This window comes from Anguilla anguilla, chromosome 12 (genome assembly GCF_013347855.1).
Source record: "Anguilla anguilla isolate fAngAng1 chromosome 12, fAngAng1.pri, whole genome shotgun sequence".
In the NCBI taxonomy this organism is placed as follows: Eukaryota; Metazoa; Chordata; class Actinopteri; order Anguilliformes; family Anguillidae; genus Anguilla; species Anguilla anguilla.
In genome coordinates this window covers 22800114-22821662 of record NC_049212.1, presented here as the reverse complement: position 1 = coordinate 22821662, position 21549 = coordinate 22800114, and the positions used below count along the sequence as shown (strand labels likewise).

The window sequence follows — 21549 nt, the reverse complement described above, 5'->3', positions numbered from 1 at the left end:
AGTGTATCACTGGTTGTCTATGACACATTATTTAGGGTGATTAAATACACAAGAATTACAGGATTACATATTCATACATCATACCCCACCTATAATACAAATTTTTCCTATTTTCATTATTGTTATTTTATTTTACAGAAAGCACCCAGTCCTCACTCTCCACTCCATGAGTTGTGCTTTTTGATCTTTCAGTGCCTGAAACCGTTTCCAATTTTAATTACATTTTATGAAAATGAAGCCAACAACTTTACTGTTTGGGGGGATTTTTTGGCACAGGGTTCTTTTCCTCTGGGATAAAAACAAATTGGAATTCATTTTTTAGTTTAAGCTACAATATGTGCAACATGAAATGCTAAACCAGAAATAACAGCAGAGTCTATTTGCATAAAATCAAACAACTATATGTCCCTGTCACAGAAGGTTTCAAGCAAATTGTAACAAATCTTACCCTTATTTCATTTAAAAAAAATTATTTTCTTTCTCAGCTCCAGGAACATGGCTCTCCATGAGGTAGTTAAAATTATTTCAGGATGTCATTCCTGTCCTGTAGTTATATTAATCAGGAAAAGTGAAGTCAAGTTGAGCATGAAAGAAGCACTTACTGTGACATCTTGCATTGGACTTCACTGGAGAGCTATGGATTATGGTAACAGAAGATCTCCTGCCCACACTGCAGCCCCACAAGAAAAGCAGGAGATCCACAAAGAAGTGCTGTCTGTCTCTGGAGCAGAGCAGTATCACAGCAACCCAAAGACCATGCAGATGTCGGGTCTCTCTGGATCAACCCAGCCGCACACTAACCACCATGTAGCTGTCCGTAAGCTCCAATCAACAGCACTGCAATCTCCAGCAATGGGAGGAAGTGCTGAGCCAAAGGCCGGAGACAGGAATGAGGAAGTCTCATCACACGCATGCACGCACACACACAAGCGCGTGCGCACGCGCGCACACACACACACACACACACTTGCACATACATTCACACATTCCCACAGATTCCATTCATCAGAAACAAGAAAATGTAATGGCATCAGTGTAAATTTGGTTGCTAGGTATGTGGACAAGCCAATTTCCCCAAAACCTTATGACACCACATTTAAACAGTTAAATGCAAAAGTATGGGCACAGTTGTGTTAATTGGTTGTTTTTCATATGTACTAGTTAAATTCGTTTTTCAAATCATACAGTGACTATGAGGCAAAATTCCCATGTATGCATTTGTTTTTGTTTTTTTAAACAGACATTATTACAGATCTACATATTTAAAAAGAATTATCAAGATCCCTCTTACAAGTCAGCATAAGCACTGGGCAAATAACTGAGCTGTTTCAAATTTCACAGGTTTACCATATTACTCTATTCATAAATGGAAAGCTGCGAGGGTCAGGGCATGGGTTATATCCTTTGGAAGGATTTGTAGAGTCTACTTCATAAGCTAAAAGACACAAGACAGAACAACTGAAGATGAGGCCCAGAGAATTGAGTATGACAACTAAGAAAGCTACGGTGAGAACAGAATGTTTGTGTATTCCCAAGTCAACAGTATGGAATGCCCTGATGAAACTAAACTGGAGAGATTACTGGAGATCTTAGGAATCACCAGTTATTAGGCCGTTCCCAGAAGACATGAGAAAAGGATGACAGGATGATTATAATCTGTGATGATTATGACCTGAGAAAAAAAAATCATAATTGTCAGATTGAGTAATTGCTAATAATCTCCATACATTGGGATGAGATGATCACAGGACACTGTGCAAAAGACAACGGGCAAATGACAGAGGCTACACTTCTAGATGTAAACCTCTCAAGAACAAAACTAAGAACAAATATTCAACATTGGATTGAACTTTTTAAAAAGAGTTTTGGAAACAAGCCTCATGGAGAGATGAGACAAAGATAAACTTTTACCAGAGTGGTGAAAAGGTGGATGTGTGGGGACAGAGAGGGACTGCTCAGCATACGGCTTCATCTGTCAAGCATGATGGATGCAGTGTGATGGCCTGGGCCTGTCTGACTGCATCTGGAACTGGTTCCGTGGTCTTTACTGATGATGTAACCACTGACAGCGTAAAGTGCAGAGTTGGAAAACCCAGGTTTACTAAACCTGGAGAAAGTCATCCTTGGCATTTTGCTCCAATCACCTGAATTTGCTAATTAGCAGAATTCTTCAGCTATGAGGCAGAACTATCAGCAGGATGAGTTCACTGGGAGGAGGAAACATATGAAAGGACTTTTACTTTCTAACCCCTGGACTTTCTAGCTCCACTGAAGTGTACAGACAGTGCACCCATATTCAGACAAAATGCCACCAAACCGTGCATCCAAACCAACTGGATAAAAGTTTATCATGCAGCAAAATATTGACCAAAAACATACACCACACATAACAAAGAAGCTAATCAGGAAGAAAAGGTGGAAATGTTTGACATGACCTAGTCAGTCACCACATTTAAACCCCATTGAGCAAGCCTTTCACTGGCTCAAAAGAAAACTGAAGTCAAAAGATTTTGCAATTTTGCTCAGTACAATGTTGAAGTACAAAACGTTATAAAACATTTCAGCCAAACAAACTACTCTGTATGCAATTTCTTTCTCAATTTATCCAAGGGTATGAATAAAGGGTACATAAAAGTGAAAACCTAAAATGAAATGCACAGAACGCACAATATTATGCTGCCGCAGTGAAATATTGTTGCTGCCACTGTAAAGAATAGTGGATTATCTTGTCAGTTCAGATAATTTGTTTTTTTTACTTGAACTGACTTTCCCCATTCTCTATGTCATTTCATACCTCCTACCACATCACAGCAGGACTTGATACAAGGTTGAGGCCATCTATTCAGTAACATGTTGCCTTGCTTGAGCCTTGTGATGTTACCACAGTAACTGTAAGATATTTCACATGGGTCAAAGAACCTTTCTCATTGTATAGAAGTTGTTGAAATCTTCAGCACATGAAATGAATAGACAGTAAGGGACAAATTGATAAAACTGAAGAAGGAAAATGGATTTATGCAGTGTGTGCCCATGATATCAATGAAAACATTCATTGAAATTTGTGTGGGAGTCGCAGTGTAATTTCAAAGTGGGCCTATGCCAAACTCACGCTGGCTTGTAGTTCTGCATTCATACATGCATTCCCACAATGGCAGACATTTATAGTTCACAACGCTCATATGAGATTCAGGTAAAGTGGTGGGCCAGGTGTAACTGCTGTGGGTAATGTACAATAATGGGGTGGAACTATTGGGACATCATCCAAGTTTTAAGGCACGTACAGAATGTAATGCATGTAATGTTTATGTAATCAGCTGCCCTGCAATTACTACTACTGTTGTGCGTGCACATACTGTACATGTTTGCTGTTGTTTTCGTATATATTGTCAATCTGACCAAGGATGACTGACTTCTCATCTATGGGCAACACCGAGCCCCATGAAGAGACAGGGAGAGAGGGAGAAGAGAGAAGGATAGAATAGCACACTCCTTGTGAGGGTGCTTCCCGGCTGGCATTCTTTCCATATTTGCGCTCTCTGGGCTGTCCTCTGCCAGTGTCTGCTGTTCCCCCACAGCTTCCAAGCACACTCACTCATCAGCTTTCCAGAAGAGGTTGTTTCCTAGAAATGACTCACAATACAGGACAGTAGGAAGCGCAACAGCTCAATTCCTTGTGATAGTGATTGCAACCCAAGTAGGAATATTTTTTATCTTTTGTATAATTATTACATAAAATAATAAATATAATATATGGATATCTTCAGCACCTGGAAAAGGCCACAGCTGTTTCTGCCCATCAGTTATGCTGGCACAGTAACACTACAGCAGTGGATAACCAACCCTGTTCCTACCACAACATTAAATAGTGTGCTAATGGCAAGGCTAGTACTATAGGAATAGTAATGCTTACACAAATGATCTGTGGTCCTTCACTTCACGTGTACCACTCTCCCCCACACTATTCAGAGCTGCAATACAAAGATTGACTACAGAGTGGAACAATTTACATTCTGTGTACTGTACCGCATGAATACTGCACTATCTGCCTCTACAAAATGCAAGAAATACATCTATATGTTAATAATTTACTGGACAGAAGATGCAGGTAACACAACACTATGCACCCTGTGAGCACTGTAGAAATGATGGCACACTGCAGGCCTGAAGGCAGCAGTTATCCGTGAGATCTAGGGGAAAATGCAGCATTGTAGGCCAGACAACAGAACAGGCTGCACATTCTCTCTTAGTCAATAACCGACACTATCACAGCACAGAAAGATTTACTAAATCCTGCAGATGATGGGTGAGAATATTTGGTATCCACGCCGCAAAGGAGAACACGGTAAATCAGGACAAAGACTGACAAGGGCTTATGCACAATCCATGCAGAGGCTTAATTTTCCTTCCGCGGTTTCCTCTGTGTCACATATTCCAAACAGTCTGTAGAGCTTTCAAGAATATTTCCAGCTCTCTAAGTAATTTTATTGCACAGTTCAGAGTGAAGACATTGCCACTGCTCCTCCCATGAGAGGATGACCCCTGTGATGGACAGCGAGACAGAGTCACTAGTTGATGGTTTGGAGAGAAGAATGTCTCGTACTGTAGCAGATAACTTAGAGAAAATATTATTGGTTGGTAACTGGTCTATGCTGTTTGAAGCACTACTGATGAATGGGCAACATAAAATCAATGCATAGCATGTTAAGTTAATTAATCGTACATGGTAGCTCTGTGCATTCAAGCATGAACAATATGTGGAAGTGATTTAGGAGGGCACACAATTTAATTTTTTTCTTGATTTGGCTCTGTACGCCACAATTTTATATTTGTAATCCAACAATTCACGTTTCACATGCTCAGCTTTCATTAAAGGGTATTTTAATAAACCTAAGGACCACAGTTGTACCAATCAAAGTCAATGACGAGGCTGAGAAATAAAAAATAAAAAAACACTAAGCTTAGGCTTACCAAAGTTAACTGTTTGGAACATCATTAAAGAGAAAGAGAGCACTGGTGAGCTCAGTAATCAGTAAAGGGCCTGGTAGGCTAAGGAAGACCTCTAAAGTTGATGACCAAATAATTCTCACCATAATGAAGAAAAACACCCAAATACCTGTCAAATCAGAAACACTCTTCAGGAGGCAGGCATGGATATGTCTGACTACTGTCAACAGAAAAGTTCATGAACACAACTACAGAGGCTACACTACAAAATGCAAACCACAAAAACAGGATTGCCAGGTTATAGTTTTCTATGAAGTACCTAAAATAGCCTGCAGAGTTCAGGAAAAGGGCCCTGTGGACAGATGAGACCAAGAAACGCTTGTATCTGAGTGGTGGCAAGAGCAAAGCGTGAAGACCAAAAAGCAACTTCCCGAAGCCAAAGCCCTTCTCCCCCTTGTCTGTGAAACACAATGGGGGGTGTTATGGTTTTGGCATGTACAGTATGGTTGCCAAAGGTACTGGCTCACTTGTTTTCAATGATAATATAACGACTCATAGCGGCAGCAGAATTAATTCTGATGTGTACGGAAGAAGCTGATGTGCTCAAGTTCAAGTTAATGCCTCAGAAACATATTAGATGCCACTTCATCCTACAGCAAGACAATGATCCCAAACATACTGCTAAAACAAGAAAGAAGTTTTTCAAAGCCTAAAACTGTAAAATTCTTCAATGAATTGAGCTTGCTGTATGTTTTACACATCTTCAATATAACTCCGCATAATTTTTTACAGATTTTTTTTTCCACTACTGAGTTTTTTTTGTTTGTTATTTGTTACTATAAACTATTACACCGTGGTGCTCTTTGCACTTGCTGCCACATATAATTTCACACCTAAAAGCATGCTAAACATGCATGAGAGATATTAAAAATGACTGGAGAAAGAATACAATCTTTCTTTCTGAAATATGATCTCATTCAGACAAACAGCTGAGCAGTTTAATTTGAGGAACATTAATTTGAATCCCCTGAGTGGCGATAATGAAAAGGTAAGCCTGCTAGATCTCTATCTGCTCAATTTCATCCAACTGGCTTGTCTAACTATGCTGCAACACCAACAAAAATATTTAACATATTCAAATGTGGTCGAGAACAGTATTATTCATGAACTCAGCTGTGAATGTTTTCCCCCAAAACAGTCAAAGCTCCACTTCCAGGATGACTTTTGAAGTGTTGCAGTGAAGCATCTTTGTTGGGTTTGGCAGCCTCTTTGCATCGCAGCTCCTGGATTTGGATCCAGGAGCGTCTCTCACGGGCAGCTCCCTCTGTCTGCCACAAAATGTTGCGCTACAGCGGGCAGGAAAAGTTTACACATCAGCTCTCCAGAAACCTTTTCACACAAACTGAGATTTTCGGTTTATTTCACAAAAAATTAATGCACAGCCTAGCAATGCTGCGTCTCTCCAAATTGTCTTCAGTGAAATGTCAGTGAGCACAGGTAGCTTCTCAAACAGGTTTTCTACTGTGCTTGCTGTTGTTATTGGTGATGATTAAAGAAGCACATGCTTTGATTCCAGGCCAGTTTCCACCACTGATTGCATCTCCTGATGCTCTTTCACTGAAAGACTCTTACCGTTGTTGCTCAGGAGATATTTAACCAGGATGGCATGTGAATATCTGCTGAGCAGCATTAGCTAAACTACCTTCATCTTCTCAATGCAGAAGTAGTGGCTGAAATAACCTTAGGTTGCTTCAAGTTCAACCCAGAGAATGTCAAGGAAGGATGAGGCTTCTCTCAAGCAATCTCTCCTAATGGAGAATACAATTCTTGTGGCAGGTATCTCAGAAAATTTAACCACGGTTGCCATTTTGTAATTGTTTAGTGCTGAGAGCAGGAGTAATATAAAAACATCCATTTAAAGTTAACATTGAAACAAGCCCCTTCTCACAGAGAATTTGCATGGATCAGCTCTATCTCTGGATGTGTACCATCTGAATGCCTAAGCCCATGGCAATAACCTTACAGAGTTTCCTTGGAACAGATATAAAGAGAAAATTCCTCTAATGCAATTACTGCATTTCTCCAGTTTCTCTAATGTGATTGGTTGCCTATCACATCAAATCAATCTGTTTTTTCGTTCTTTTGAAACGGCAATGGTACAAGGAAAAAACACATTTGAATCACAGTTGCCATGGCATTTTGAATCCTGAGGCATATTAATTGCATCCCATTTTCCCATCAGCCCTTGGCAGCCATTTAGTCCAAGCATTCCATTAGCATTTTTTCACACCTTATGAGATGTGGTGCTGTCATTGCTGGTTACGCTCCTGGCAACAAAAGAGAAAATTACAGCCTGTCAAAATAAATTAGAAAGTGTATTCTGTGGTGCAAGTACCTCAAGCCTGGCATGATGGGTTTGTGAAACACATCATTTCAGAGGAACTGCCGTGCCCACCGCCTGACTTCTGAGTCTACCTCTTCATCTTTCTCAAAGTAAACTGAACAGCACATCTCTCTCTTGATTGCACTTACAGAATTGGCCGACCGGGGCTCATTTGGGTTCGTTTGGCACTGAGACGGTGTGTGTCTGCATATGCTGGTGCTGCCAGGGAATCAAAGCAAATGCTAGGTTGGGGGGGTCGAAGTTTCACAAGACAGTGAATGAAAGACTGTGCACTCACTGACTTCAGAGAAAGGGGGGAGAAGAAAAAAGAGAATAAGAGAGAAAGAAGGAGAAAGAGCAAAGAAAGAGGGGAGGGGAGAGGGACAAAAAAAGAGGGTAAACACTAAAGAGGATGACAGGACACAGGGGATTGATGTACGCATAGATGTAGTCTCGATTTCTGATCAAGGAGGGAGTGGAACTGCTTTTGCTTTAAACAGGTTTGTGACATTTTCCGTTAGAATCCTTATTTCACCATTATTTTTACTTTATGCAGCGAAGCCTGGAAGAGGACCTTACTTGCCTATTCAAGCCATCTACTCTTTTACTCAGTCTCATCCTCCTCGACCACACAGAATACAAATGTAAACCGCTTCTTTCAGAGGCCGAGAGAGGTAATTATGTAAATTCTGTATCAATTGAGGGTTTACCCCCGCTGACTGTGTCACACCAGCAGTGGTGTGATATTAAATTGTCTAACATTGCACATTAAACACAATACAAAAATCAGTTTGGAGCAGTTATGGGGAGAGTGAACTGTTGGGTCTAAAAAGGGCTATTTTCATCTGGTAAAATGCTGCTGGTTTATGGCTGAGTGGGACAAATAAATAATAAAACACAACGACCTTGTGTCCTCAAAGAGTAATAAATACATGCGCTCTAATAAAAGTGTGAGGAACATTAAGAAAGCTGGGTATTTTCACATGTATAAATGCCTTGAAAAAGCATTGATTTTTGAAAAAAAAAAAGGAAAAATATGACTCCACTTGCCACGTTCCTTCCTGCCAAACTGACCACGGCTCAAAGGATGTGTTTTTGTTTGGGTCCCACAGGTGGACATCTGCTGTTCTGTGGTTTCAGGGAGAACACTGGCTTTCTTTTTAGGCCCAAAGTTGCAATGCGCAAAAGATCCCTGCTCTTAAATTACAAATTTCCAAAGGATTTCTCTCTATAGAACCACATGGAGTATGGTTGAAAAATATTTCTCCAGTGCCCTGCATTTCAAATCTTGCATGGAATGACTTGCAGTGCTCCAGTAGGGGTTTGGCACAATCCCTGCCAGTGGACTCAGGAAGCAGCAGGGGCTCTCAGGCTGTCATGACTTCAACATTAAACTCAAAAGAGAGGGGTGGTTCCCTTCCTTTTTGCAAGACAGACAGACAATCTAAATGGGCCCTGAAATGCAGAAATACCCTGAAATACCTCCTTTGAACAGGAGGTAAAATCCAAAAGGTTTAACTCACATACCTCAGGATGTTCCGAATAAGAGTCACAGGTACTCCAAAAAGAGGAGTGTGCATAGAGCTAATCAACACACAGCAGATAGAGAGTCGCATGTCAAAGCAACCTCAGCCTTTCTCCACAGCACATACTCGACACGGTACGTGGGTAAGGCATTCTACTCTGTCAGTGAAAAAAAATAAAATAAAATCCAAATAAACGATGCATTTGGCTCCACAGGTGTAAAAAGAACTCAAAATTGCTTTGCCAGAAGAGTACCTAAAAAATAACCCATTTTTTTCTTCTTCATGAGGAATGATAGTAAGTGTGCTTTTTGCTCGTCGTACAGATTCTATTATCTGTCAGAAACCCGGGAAGAATATCAATAACGCCATCTTCTCTCCATGATGGAAGGGATGAATTTGTCTTGACAGATCTTCATGGAACATGGATGTGAGGCACTTCACAGGTTAAAAAAAAAATACAGAAGTCCCCTTGGCCTTTGGCCTAGTTTGGTGCTTTATTAATGTTAGCATCTTTCCTGAGCAGTCCCCTGTGGTCTGATAAGTAAAGGACATCAGGTTTGAAGAGCAAACCTTTCTCCCCGTGTGTTCTAGGTTTCTGTTTGGTTGCTCGATCATGTTGCCATCTAGTGGTCAAATACCAGCCCTGTATGATGTTTCAACACAAAAGCAACACAAAAGCAAAAGCAAAAATAAAACACTCAAAAGCATCAGAAAAATTATATGGCTGTATATCAATCATGTCAGGAGTTTTTTTCCCATTACAGAAAGGTAGCATTCAACTCAAAATAATTTGATTATAAAAGAGCCTTGTAGTTTCATAAACATAAGGTCATTTGATATGTTCATATTTTGGAGAAAATAAATTATGCATATATGTACATATCTTGTTTTGCTCGCATTTATTCAGCAAAGTGATGAAAGCAGACATTCTGCATTTCTTTGATGATCTGCACATTCCCTTTTTTATTATTTCCTGAAGTAAGTTTAGTGTAGTAGATCATGACCAAAGTCACTGAATACAAATGCTAAAACAAGGATACTCCCAAATCAGAGGTCCCACCTGAGAAATATTCAACATTCACTACTGTGTCTTATTTTACACAGTTCATTTAACTTTCAGCTTCCATATATGAGATCTTAATAAAGACCAGGAGCCACACACAGTCTATGCATTAAAATGAGATGCTATTCGACTGATGATGTAAGCTTTAAGCATTTGGCCTCTTCTCTGTGGAAAGTGCTGGAGTGCTGGAAAGTAATTATACTCTAGGAGTGAGTGATGTAAAGTTCTGTGGCTAAGTCAATCAGAATTGTAGAATGATGTGGCTGAGTGAAAAGTGTATTGCTGTCATGGTAGAGTGCTTTAAAATATGTTTTTGTGGATGAACGTTGTAAGGTCAGTGGCTCTGTTGCAGAGCCCGGTAAAGTGTCATATCTCTATGGCTCTATGGATGAGTGCTGTAAAACCATGTTTCTATGTTATTGCGTGTTGAAAAGGCTTGTGTCTATGTTAGCGAGTGCTGGGATGTGTTGCTTCTCTTCGGTTGAGTGCTGTGGGTCTGTGTTGGATGAGAGCATGGAAGGGCTAGGGTTCTGTTGATAAATTCATCTGAGGATAACTGTCGAACCTCAAAGGGCGACAGATGTGGATTGGCCTTGGAGACAGCACAGATTAAAAAAGGGTCAAACATTATAATCAAGTGCAGACAGCATCTGCCAGAGCCATGCGCGGGTGTTTCTTCCCAGAGGGGATTGACTGGGCAAGAAGTGTTTTATTTATTTACTGTAGCCATATTTTTTAAACAGTAAATACAGTATGCTGTGATTCAAACCTGCTTTTCAAGTGATGGCTTGGAAATATTAATTAGGAATATGATCACCAGTTCAAATTCAGGAGACAAACCACCTGCACCCACTCCCAGACCTGTTGCATGCCTACAAGTGCCTATAAATTGAGCAAATTCCAGATAAACGTAACCAGTTAGGCCACAGTAATAATGGCAGAATAGGCCACAGGCTCAGATGTTGTCATGTGCACAGCGGTAAGTGCTTGTGCGAAGGTACGCCCCAGATACAGTATCTCTGCATTTGTTAGGGCTCATCTAAGATAATCCAAATCAGACCTCATGAGTAATATCATGTGGTATTCAGCTGTTACTCATGTGCTCCCAGCTCCCCAGGCATCACTCTGAGTCAGAGCTCCTCAGAAGCACTGAACCTTTGATCGTCAATTTTGAGTCTAGTTCAGTGAGTGGCCCGGTGCTCTCACAATTTTATATCCATCAGAAGAACTTAGGAAATCACAAAAGTCTGGGGTTGTTTCATTCAATATCACATAAAACATGAAATTGAAAACTTTTATTCACATGTAATGCAAATGTGTGTTTAAGAAATTAAGCATAAAAATACATAACATTTGAGATGACATGAATATTCACAAAATAAATCCCAAGTGGGAAAATTCATTAACTGTTATGGGCAAAAAGATAACCTTATACTATCCACGCAATTAAATTGATTTTATTTACTAATTAAATCATTCTCTGAGATACCACCTTCAAAAATAAACATCATATCTGTATTTGTGGAATGTACCAAGGGTGGGCAGGGGAAGGGGTGGTGGAAGTAATGATCTGAAATTTCAGTCGCGTGAGGAGTGGGCAGCCATGTTTTCAGCCATGTTTTTATGCCAGTGGTATTTTCACAATCTTTCGGAACAGAGAGAAAGTCTTTCACTTGGAGGAAGACTGTGCCTTCAAAAACGCACACCAAAACATAGCAGCATTATGGGTGTCATCAGGGATGTCCTCGTTTAAAGCATCAGGTAGTCCTTCTAGTGGCATTAAGGGTCCATATTCAGTTAAAAGGGCCACAGCCATGGCTGCAATCAAAGCTTTTCCGTTGGGTCAGAATCTTTGAAGAACAAATTAGAACAGACTCCATTTAATGAATGTCATGACAAAATTAGCTGCCATTTCTGTATGTTGAAAAAGTCCTGAGACCTCCCGAGTCTTCCACTAGCCTTAGATCTAGTTAATGTGGCCATTTCTAGCTGAACACATCAAAGGGTCTCTCACTCCACAGTTTAATTATGGAGTAGCACAGTCATACAACTTTGTACTGACATAATTTACAAAGGAGGACAGAAATAAGGCAACAATGGATGCACAGAATATTATATAATCTCCCCTAAGGGCTAGTGTACAAATACTCAGTTTTTTCTTTTTTTTTTAAGAGAGGAGACATAATTAAAACCTTTTTTCTGGTGGAAAAAAGCACACAATGAAAGATTAATTAAATTGGTTCTCCTAAAAATAATCAGGTCATCATCTGCCATTTGTAGTCTACTTCAGTGTCTAAACGAGCACCAGACAAAGGGATTTCCTTGGCAATACAAAGTTTGCAGTAGCCACCTATGCTGTGCTTTTGTACGGGGAAATTCGATTAGGTGCCAGACAGGCAATTACTTCACAGGCGCATCCATTTTTCCGGGAGCTCTGTCACATTGTCTGCATTCACCACAGTTCATTTTCTCCTACACCCCCAACATCCCCCACAAATGCACACAGAATAAAAGAGAGAGAAAAAAAGACTGGGAAACGTGGCCCAGTCAGGCATCACACTGTACACACGGTGACATTTACCATTCCCAGAACAGCGCTCCACCTAGCTTCGCCCGCCTCGGTTGCCAACTGTTCTCTTTGTAGCGCAGCACATTACTGCGAAGTAACCCTGCCTCACCTCTTCCAGCCGGCGCGGAAACTCGTGAAAGAGCCTGATCCCGGCAGGTGGCGAGGAAGCGGAGCTAAGATGACCTCCATGCAAAGATCTCCTCCGTCGCCACTGTCTCTACTGACCGATTCAAATGACATCTGCATCATCGGGTGCAACATCACCTGCTCTGCACTCCCCAACTCCACAGACTGCAAATGTTATTTAAACCATGACAAGCAAACAGCCCTCGGCCCTTCCAGAAACACATTAGAACAAGGTTACATTTATCAACCATTCACAATAATAATATACATTAATTGATTTATAATTAAAGTGATTACTTAACTCCTCAATAATATGCTTTTTTTTTTTTTTTGTGCCATAAGAATCAGAATGGATGCATTTGATTAACATCAAATGTTTCACTAAAGCTCAGTAACTACATTAGCTAATGATTTGGCCATGTCAATTAATGCATTACTTCCTGTTAGTCAAAGCAACCATATCAAACAATATCACTTGCATGCCCTCTGTGCACCCTGATAAATGTCTATTACAACATACTCTGGATCCCTCCTGTGCCCTCAAATGAATTAACCAAATTATACCCCTTTGAACATCAGTCTGGCATATATCAATTTCTTTTGACAAAGATGGCACTCTGTACCCAGTCCAGATGTGTATACACCCATTTATACTGTCTGTGTGGGGCACAGCTGTAAACCCCTGGGGCTGCATTTGAGCCTTGAGAGCTACAGTATTAACATTCAACCTTATTCTGACATCTAGTGTGATGCATGGCAGCACACCGTGGACCACAATGCACACAGCACATCTCCCCAGAGTGAGAGAGAGAGAGAGGGGGGGGGGCAGAGAGAGAGAGAGAGAGAGAGAGCATATATAGTATGTAGTTCATAGCTACCCACAGGGTCTCCCAGAGTTGACAACAAGACTGTCTTCATTGCTATAGCCCTCTCAAGCAGGCCTGGCTGTCAAGAAAGCAGGCTACGTGCACACTGCTCTAAAAACCTACTAGGGGCAGAAGTAATTTCATTTTGCTTGTCAATTCTTGGAGGATATTATATAGACTTTTTTGTCTTGATTATGTACCTACATGCACATTAGCTTCACATTTGATGATGGTGAGAGACAGCGCAAGACTGATTAAAAAGAAATGAAATGAGAGTGAAAAATGGTGAGGGAAAAAATGCCACTGTCCTATGGTGTTGTGTGTTTTTTTGTTTCCTTGCATTTTTTCCTAAAATATCAATTTATCCAGGGTCTAATGTTCTAAATGTTGTGGTGTTTGTTGTACATGTGTTTTTGTATTCTTGTATATAAGCACACAAACAAATTCCTAATTATCCTAGGGTGGATGTGGCAATAAAGGAGTGAATTTAATTGAATGTATTTCAATAGAAATGTGAACTTGGGAATGCTAACACTGCTAACACCCTAGAAAAACCATAAAAATAAATTCACTGCTGTAGTCACTAAGTGTTTATTTGGGGAGATGGACATTTTTAGATACTATCAATTTACACAACTGTATATGAACTGCAGAAATTCAGGTTAAGTACCGAGCTCAGGGGTACATCAGTGGTGGACCACCCATGCTTTTTACCTGCAATATTGCAATTACTGGTGCATTTCCTTAACCACTGCACATTACCACAATGCTCCTCCTGTTAGAGGGCCCTGCTGCTGCTGAACCTACTGCGAGAACCTGAACAACCACTGAAAAGATACTGTACCACATACCTTAATGTCAAAGACACTCTAAATCCTAATTCTTTGTCATCTCGGTTTAGTATTCCCATGGACAAAAATAAAAAACTATTCATATGCTACTGCCGGAACTTATCCCTCACCCAGCTCTGTTTTTGTGCAGCACCAATGCTATGCCTTTTAGCAAATGCTAAATAAAGAGCCCTAAACAGACTAAGTCTCTCACTCTGTCTTCTACTAAGGATTTATTCCTCTGTGCTGCATGGCAAAAACGACAAGCGTACCACGGGTAAAATCAAAAAATTCACCTTTTTACCTGGATGAAGGAGCTGGAGGTTCAATAATGCTGTGCGATGTCTGTGCATGCAACATCTTTTCGTGGCAACCGCAGCAGAAAGTGTGACTCTTGGCATCTCGTCTTTGAGCAGAAGCTGGTGTGTGGTGGTGTAGGTCCTAGACTGCTCTACTAGCATTGAGCAAGTTATTCATTTGACATTTTGAATCATTAACAGGAAAATGCATGCCGTGCACTGCGCAAAACTGGGCAGTGGTGGGTCTGAACATGAACACATAAAAGAGGCAACAAATAGTTCTGTAAAAAGACTATTCAATAATGGGTGAAAGTGCCATGGTATGACGAAGTGAAGATCACGGAAATGTAGAAAAGGGTATTTTCTGTTCGCCCTTCATATGGATGTATAATACAGCCGTTGCTGTGACCTGACCTTTCTAATACAATAAGTGAGCCCTCAAGGGATTTTCTGGGTTCAAATAATTTATTTCTCCAGTGAATATTCCCTGCTCAGAGGGGCAGAGTCCAACCTTCAGGCCCTGTGATGCATTACCTTGATGTAAGCCTTCCAACAGCAACTTCTGAAAACACTGACATAAGGAATTGGCTGCCAGTCTGCGATATTGCATTTATCCATTTGACCGGCTTCAGATTTGTTTGAAGCACTTCAGGAGTGCTTAAATCGGGGGATCATAATGCACTGCTTGATTAGTTTGTGCAGATAGAGCTATATAGTAGCTATTTGGCTGAGGGAGATTTGCATTACTGATTTCTGTGTGAATTACAGCGGACTTTGGCCACTTCAGGTAACGATCCTTTTGTATACTGTAGGTACAATACTTGCTGTACTGTCTTGTGCCTACTGCTGCTTTTCATCTAAAATAAACAAATGTATGTTTTAGGAGCCCAGTAGGTCAACCAAGCATAAGATGTCCAATGCTCTTGTTTCTTGTGTATGTTGAATCTGATCAGTGTTGCTCATTCTTTCCTTGAGTGAGCAAGTATCACCCACTACACCCCAACCTCCTCAACACCCCCACCCCCCAACCCCAACAATCTGCCTACATGAGCAAAGATATTCCAACCCATTTCAAATCTGACAGCTGGATCAGAGTTTGCTCAAAGAGAGTGACAGATATGCACACCGATCGATAGCTAATGCACTGCAGAAGCATGGACTGTGCAGCAGAAGATGACATGATGCACATTAGCCCATGAGCCATGAAGGTTATCCAAATGGACGCATTGCTAAAATGGAGATTATTGGTCTAGGCTTGCACTTCTATAGGGAATCATTGTTAACGAGGCTCCAAAGCCCCTCCGCACCCCTGCCCCACACTTACAAGGTTCTTAAACATTGAGACAATAACCTCTGATTGGGTGGAGATGGGCTATGGGGTAACTGTGTGGAGAGGGCGGAGGGATAGACTTACGTGGGGGGGGGGGGGGGGGCTTTGAAATTTCAATGAACTCCTGAATTGTACTTGCAATAAAAGAGCAAGAAATAGAGATAGCAGTAAAGCAGCTGTTTTTGTTTTTTTGTTTTTTTCATGTCAGCATTCAGCAGATGCTCTCATCCACAGGGACTTAAACAGATTACATTTTTACACATAATCCATTTACACAGCTGGATATTTACCAAAGTACTTCAGGTTAACTACCTTGTACCCAAGGGTTCAATGGTACAATAGCAGCAACCAGGCTGGGAATTGAACCCGAAGCCCACTTCCCTAACCATTATATCACACTGCTGGGTTTTTTTTTTGTGTGTTTTGTTTTTGCTAAGTGCAAAATCAACTAAGAAGTTGATGCAAAAAGTCCAAATAAAGCTGCCAGTGTATGGTAAGGACGTGTGTGCTTGTGCAGACACAAGCAAGTAGTCAATCAAACTAATCCTGCTTTGTCTCCATTCAGCCAGGGATTTAGACTCCCATCCCACACATCACATGGATTAACTACAGTATTGTTTAAAATATCACAGTAAATTCAAGCATATATATTTTTTAAATTAAATTCATGAGAGTTTGAGATTCGTCGGGGATAGCGAATGGGTGATGAGCCTCCCATAGGGCATGTCAAAGCTAAAGCACTCTTTCTCAGCATAGCCATACAGCTCTGTGGGCTGGAAGTAAAACCACTGCCAGAATAAAATCAGTGAAAAGGAGCATATAAAGCACAGTCCTTCCAGGCAAGGAAAGTATATTTGAGCTGGTGAACTGAGGAGTTTCTCCCTAACAGGATGCTGCACCAGTGACTAGGCATTTCACACTGGAAGAGTATGTACCGATTTAAAGTAAAATATATCTTTTGAAAACAATCTGCTGGGTGGCTCATCGTGTTAAGGCACAGTTGCAGCGTATGGATGGGTCTGACGGTCTGGGACGGAATTCAGACTGTGACAGTGCCAGTACTGGCTGTCACCAGCTACCATAGGGTGGAAGGGATTTCAGCTCATCGCACACACACCCGCAGTGGGTTGTGAAAATACACATTAACACACACAGGTGAGTCATTACAAATTTGGAGAACGAGGTAAAGATTGGGAGAAACTCATGCACTCACACAGAGTGTGTTCTAAAAAGGCTGTAGAAAATCATAAGTCTAAGTCTGATGAACCCCCCCCCCCTTGCTCTGCTTTCACCGGGAAATGTTCGGGGCACAGCAGACAGAACTGATGAGGACAACTATTGCCTACCAGAATTCATCTGCGCTGTGGCTCTTCAACCCCTCCACCCAATCCATATACCACCCACACCACCCACAATCATCACCAAGACTGTGTGGAGACCCTGATAAAACGCGCCTCTCCATGGCAACACAGCCCCTACATCTCTTCAGCAAAAACAAGCTCTCCGTCCCTCTCATATACTCTCTACTCTCCTGCATGGGGGTTCACCAAAGAGCTGATGGATATTACAGTTTTCTCTGTAGTGTTTTCACATTTCACAGATTCTCTGCTCAATTCCACGAGTATGAGTTAACAAAGACATCAGAAAAATCTGCTTTGCAGGGGAGAGAGCTCAAAACACCCAAAGGTGCAGAAATCACATCTTGTTTTAGTCCACTTCATCTTCAGGGACATCCAAGCAAGCAGTTCAGTCTCCAGCACAATTCAGACAGATTTGATAATTAAACTGTATGAATGCTGCTTCAAATGTTGTTTTCTCCATGCTTTAAATAAATTTCCCTGCATTGCTGAACTGACAGCTAATTTTCAGTCCACAATGATGGAGGATTCACAGTCAATGGGTACTAATGACATCTTCACAACTTTGTAGAAATATGAAAAACTATATGGGTTTGACCTCAGCAGAAATAAACCTTTCTGTTCATTGTATACACTTCAGTTGTTCAATTTTGAACCTCCCTGAAAGTACATCGAACACCACTGAATTGGCACTTTCTTCCCTGTTTAATTAAGGCAAATAAATGACTTTGGGGATTTGGTTCCCCCTGTTTTAGCTGAGTGGTTACAGAAAGCGCTGGCAGAATGAGCATCACAGTCAACTCGGCCAGGGCAGAATGAGATAACATGGTTTTTCCAAAGCCTCTGACTCTGCACTCGTCGTCTCTTTTCTCCTTGTAGCTCTCCCTCTATTTAGACTTATCTTTCCACCTTCCCTAGTTCTTCCCCTTCTCTCCGCATCCCTTTCTGCTCCCTGCTCCAAATCACCATTAATCCCCCACTCTTTGTGAATCACATGAGTAGACAACCTTCACAATAAAGGAAATCTCAACATTTCCACTTTGTGAACTTAACACATCACAACAAAATCCAGGCCCCGTGGACCTACAGTAGCATGCATTGCATGCTATTTTTCACTCAAACTGAGCTGTCCACTAATGAGGCTTGTTACAGCCATTATTTTATTTTGTTTCACACTAAGGTGGCACCTCTCTCTTTGTTACATATATATGTGCTGGTTTTAACAGAAGATAATAACAGAAGATGCCACTATTTCAAGGTCAATGAGATCCCCAGTCACTGCTCTCCAGCCAGGGGGCATCAGGCAGTACAGGTCTGTGAGGCCCACAGGGTGCACTTCTAGAGGTCCTCCCGGCTGCCCAGCCTAAGCAGTCCCCATTGCCCTGTCTTTAGACATTACCAGCTTCTGGGGTCCCTATATCTCCACTGCCCCCAGGAATGAGTATATAATGAGACATATGTTTCCATTTCCCAAGATTCCAGAGGATTCCAAGGCAAGTTTAAAATCAATAATTCATTGATTGTTGCTATGTGGGGATGCACTATTTTTGGAACATAAACATGAACAGTCTACGGATGGACATCACAACCATTGGCACATACTTCCAAAAAGGCAGAGGCACTGAGGGTCATTTTTAACCGAACAGAATATTTTAATTTATGTTACAAAAGACTAGAATGCAATTCAAATTCACTGTGGTACAGTGGGGATTGTATTATTCATTTTGTATTTAGTTAAAGTAAAGTTTGGTAAAGACTTCTATCTAGAATGACTCACAAGACCATTAATACACTGTACATACACACTGAGTGTACCCATTGATTAGATAAAAGAATCAAAGCAAAGTCAAGGGCAATTATACCAGTGGAAACTCATCAAATAGACCCTGGAATTTAGATCTGATATATTATCTGTGGCCATTTTTTTTTAGAATTATCATTGTTTGATGATAATCAATGACGTGGGTTTAAAGAGAAATTTAATTTGTTCTTGGTGTGTGTGTGTGTGTGTGTGTTCTAGCTAGATGAAGCCACATGCAAATTATTAAGCTCTGTAGTAAATTTTTGGCAATTTGAGGCCACATTGAGACGAATCCACAAAGTCCATTTTATCAGATTGAGCTCCAGCCTACAGCACATCAAGAAAACCTGTCACATTTGAGCAAAACTATCTGGATGGACAGATACTATTCCAGGTACGTGGAAACATACCTTAATTTCATTATTAGGTGAACTGCCCCTTTATCAAGTGTTTTCATCTTGTAATGAGACAAAAATTTGGGTCCATCTTGCTCTGCAGAAGGAGGCATATTCATCTTGAAAGACACCCTTCTTTGAAGGGAAAAAATTGCTCTGACATGGATCACTCAGTATCATAAAGTGATGACTGACATCAGTCTCCTTTTCTAAAAGTATGAATCATCCAAACCATGCCAGGAGAGTGGCAGCCAATTGTACAGAACCACTAAGGCCCTTCACTTGTAATATTGATGACTTTCTTTTTTTTCACTAGTTGCTGATTATTAGTTCTATTTACCCGTGCTTGTTTTTTATGATAATATTATAATAATTACTGTTATATTCACATATGCATGTTTGTATGATTAAACCATGCCAAAGTTACATATTTACCATTCCGTACTTCAATTACCTGTACTTTGCATGCATGCCAATGAAGAGCTGTTGAAATTAATTTAACAGAATTGAAAGATAGATAAAGTAAGAGAACGAAAGATAATATTACTGCACTGCCATTGTTGTTCAGTTATGATAATAATTTTAACTGTACAAATTGTAATCAACACTCACAAAAAAGGCATTAAAATTGACTTATATAGAGAGGGATGGGACTTTTCATCAGACATATGATTTCATACAGCCTTCTCTCTAGAACACACTCTGTGTGAGGGGTGATTCTGCTTTGGGCTGTTTTTTATTTCAGTTCAGTAAACAAACACAGGCGGCCGGGTGATAAGAAAGGCCTGCCTTTTAATTCTCCGGCTTTATGCTAGTTTGTTTATATCATCTGTTGATTTGGTTTTCATGCCACCTGGGAGATAAGACACATCCTGTAGGAGTGGCCCATCAAACACATGGAACAGTTCCTCTCATCAAGAGGCGTCCAAACAAAACAGCGCTAACATTTACTCAAGACAGGAACAAACACCTTGTTGCGCCTATCTGGCACATCCTCGGGCTGCCTGAGTCAGCTTCACGCAGACCTTAGCACACAGCCGGGATAACGACTTCCTGTTTAGCACCACTGCAGGATTTAGGGCTAATCTGCTGCATGGGTGCACTACAGAGTATCAGCATTAATAAATGACAGGCAAAGTGCCAGAGCGAGTCCCTGAGAAACAGGAGTCACAGCTAGCCCCCTAACAGAGGCTCTGACAGCTCAGGACCCCAGGAGAACCTGCCCCCAGCCAACACCGCTGCCCAGTCTGGTGTCACAAGTACTGCACAGGCAGATACTTACACAGGAGCCATCAGACAATCAGTATGGTGGGCCTTGCATAAAGGCAACATCACAGGAACAAGTATAATACAATGAACAATACAATATAATAAAATGCTGTATTTGTTAAAATGTTGTCCTAGATGGAACAGCTGTTGGAATAGGTCTCGAAATTCACATATCATAGTAAAGCAGGCTGTGCCCTTTATCTTGTTAGAGTTTCTCACTGAGGAGCAATTCCCTTCTGTCTGTAGAGTAAGAATATGATTAAACTGGATTAATCCAGGCGGGAGTTAAAAGGTGTGCATTATATTGTTTAATATTGAATTCTCCTTGTTGTTTAGAGGTGGCTGGAGATTTCCTGATAGCAACAGGTTTGGACAAGAAGCCCTGACGCCACCAGTTTTCAACCAAATGTCATACAAAGAGGGCTGCAATATGAAGGATAAGAGATAATAACCAGGGAGTGCCCCCTCTGTCACAGTCGTGCAGTGCCTGCCACTGGCCATCCACTGACCCAGCTTGCTCCAACAGGCTGCACCACACCCTGCAACAGCGTTAACTGAACAGCCCTGTCCCCCAAGAGTAACTCTGCCCTGTCCCCCAAGAGTATTTCTGCCCTGTTCCGCAAGAGTAATTCTGCCCTGTCCCGCAAGAGTAACTCTGGCCTGTCCCACAAGAGTAACTCTGTCCTGTTCCGCAAGAGTAATTCTGCCCTGTCCCGCAAGAATAACTCTGCCCTGTCCCACAAGAATAACGCAGCCCTGACCCCCAAGAGTAACTCCATGTAAACGGTAG

The 21549-nt window shown here is 41.1% G+C and overlaps 1 protein-coding gene across 3 annotated transcripts in view; it reads right to left on the bottom strand.

The window, feature by feature from the left end:
• LOC118209630 (cGMP-dependent 3',5'-cyclic phosphodiesterase) overlaps positions 1–21549 on the bottom strand; it is a 168408-nt gene that overhangs the window by 129504 nt on the left and 17355 nt on the right. Inside the window, exon 1 of one of the 3 annotated variants that reach the window (XM_035385147.1) lies at positions 14612–14700. The exons of 1 other annotated variant lie outside the window; for it this stretch is intronic. In XM_035385147.1, coding sequence (XP_035241038.1) covers positions 14612–14667 — 56 coding nt within the window. In that variant the 5' untranslated portion in view covers positions 14668–14700. Of the gene's footprint in view, positions 1–602; positions 833–14611; positions 14701–21549 lie in introns of those variants that run through there. One more of the 3 variants, XM_035385150.1, reaches the window with a different exon arrangement.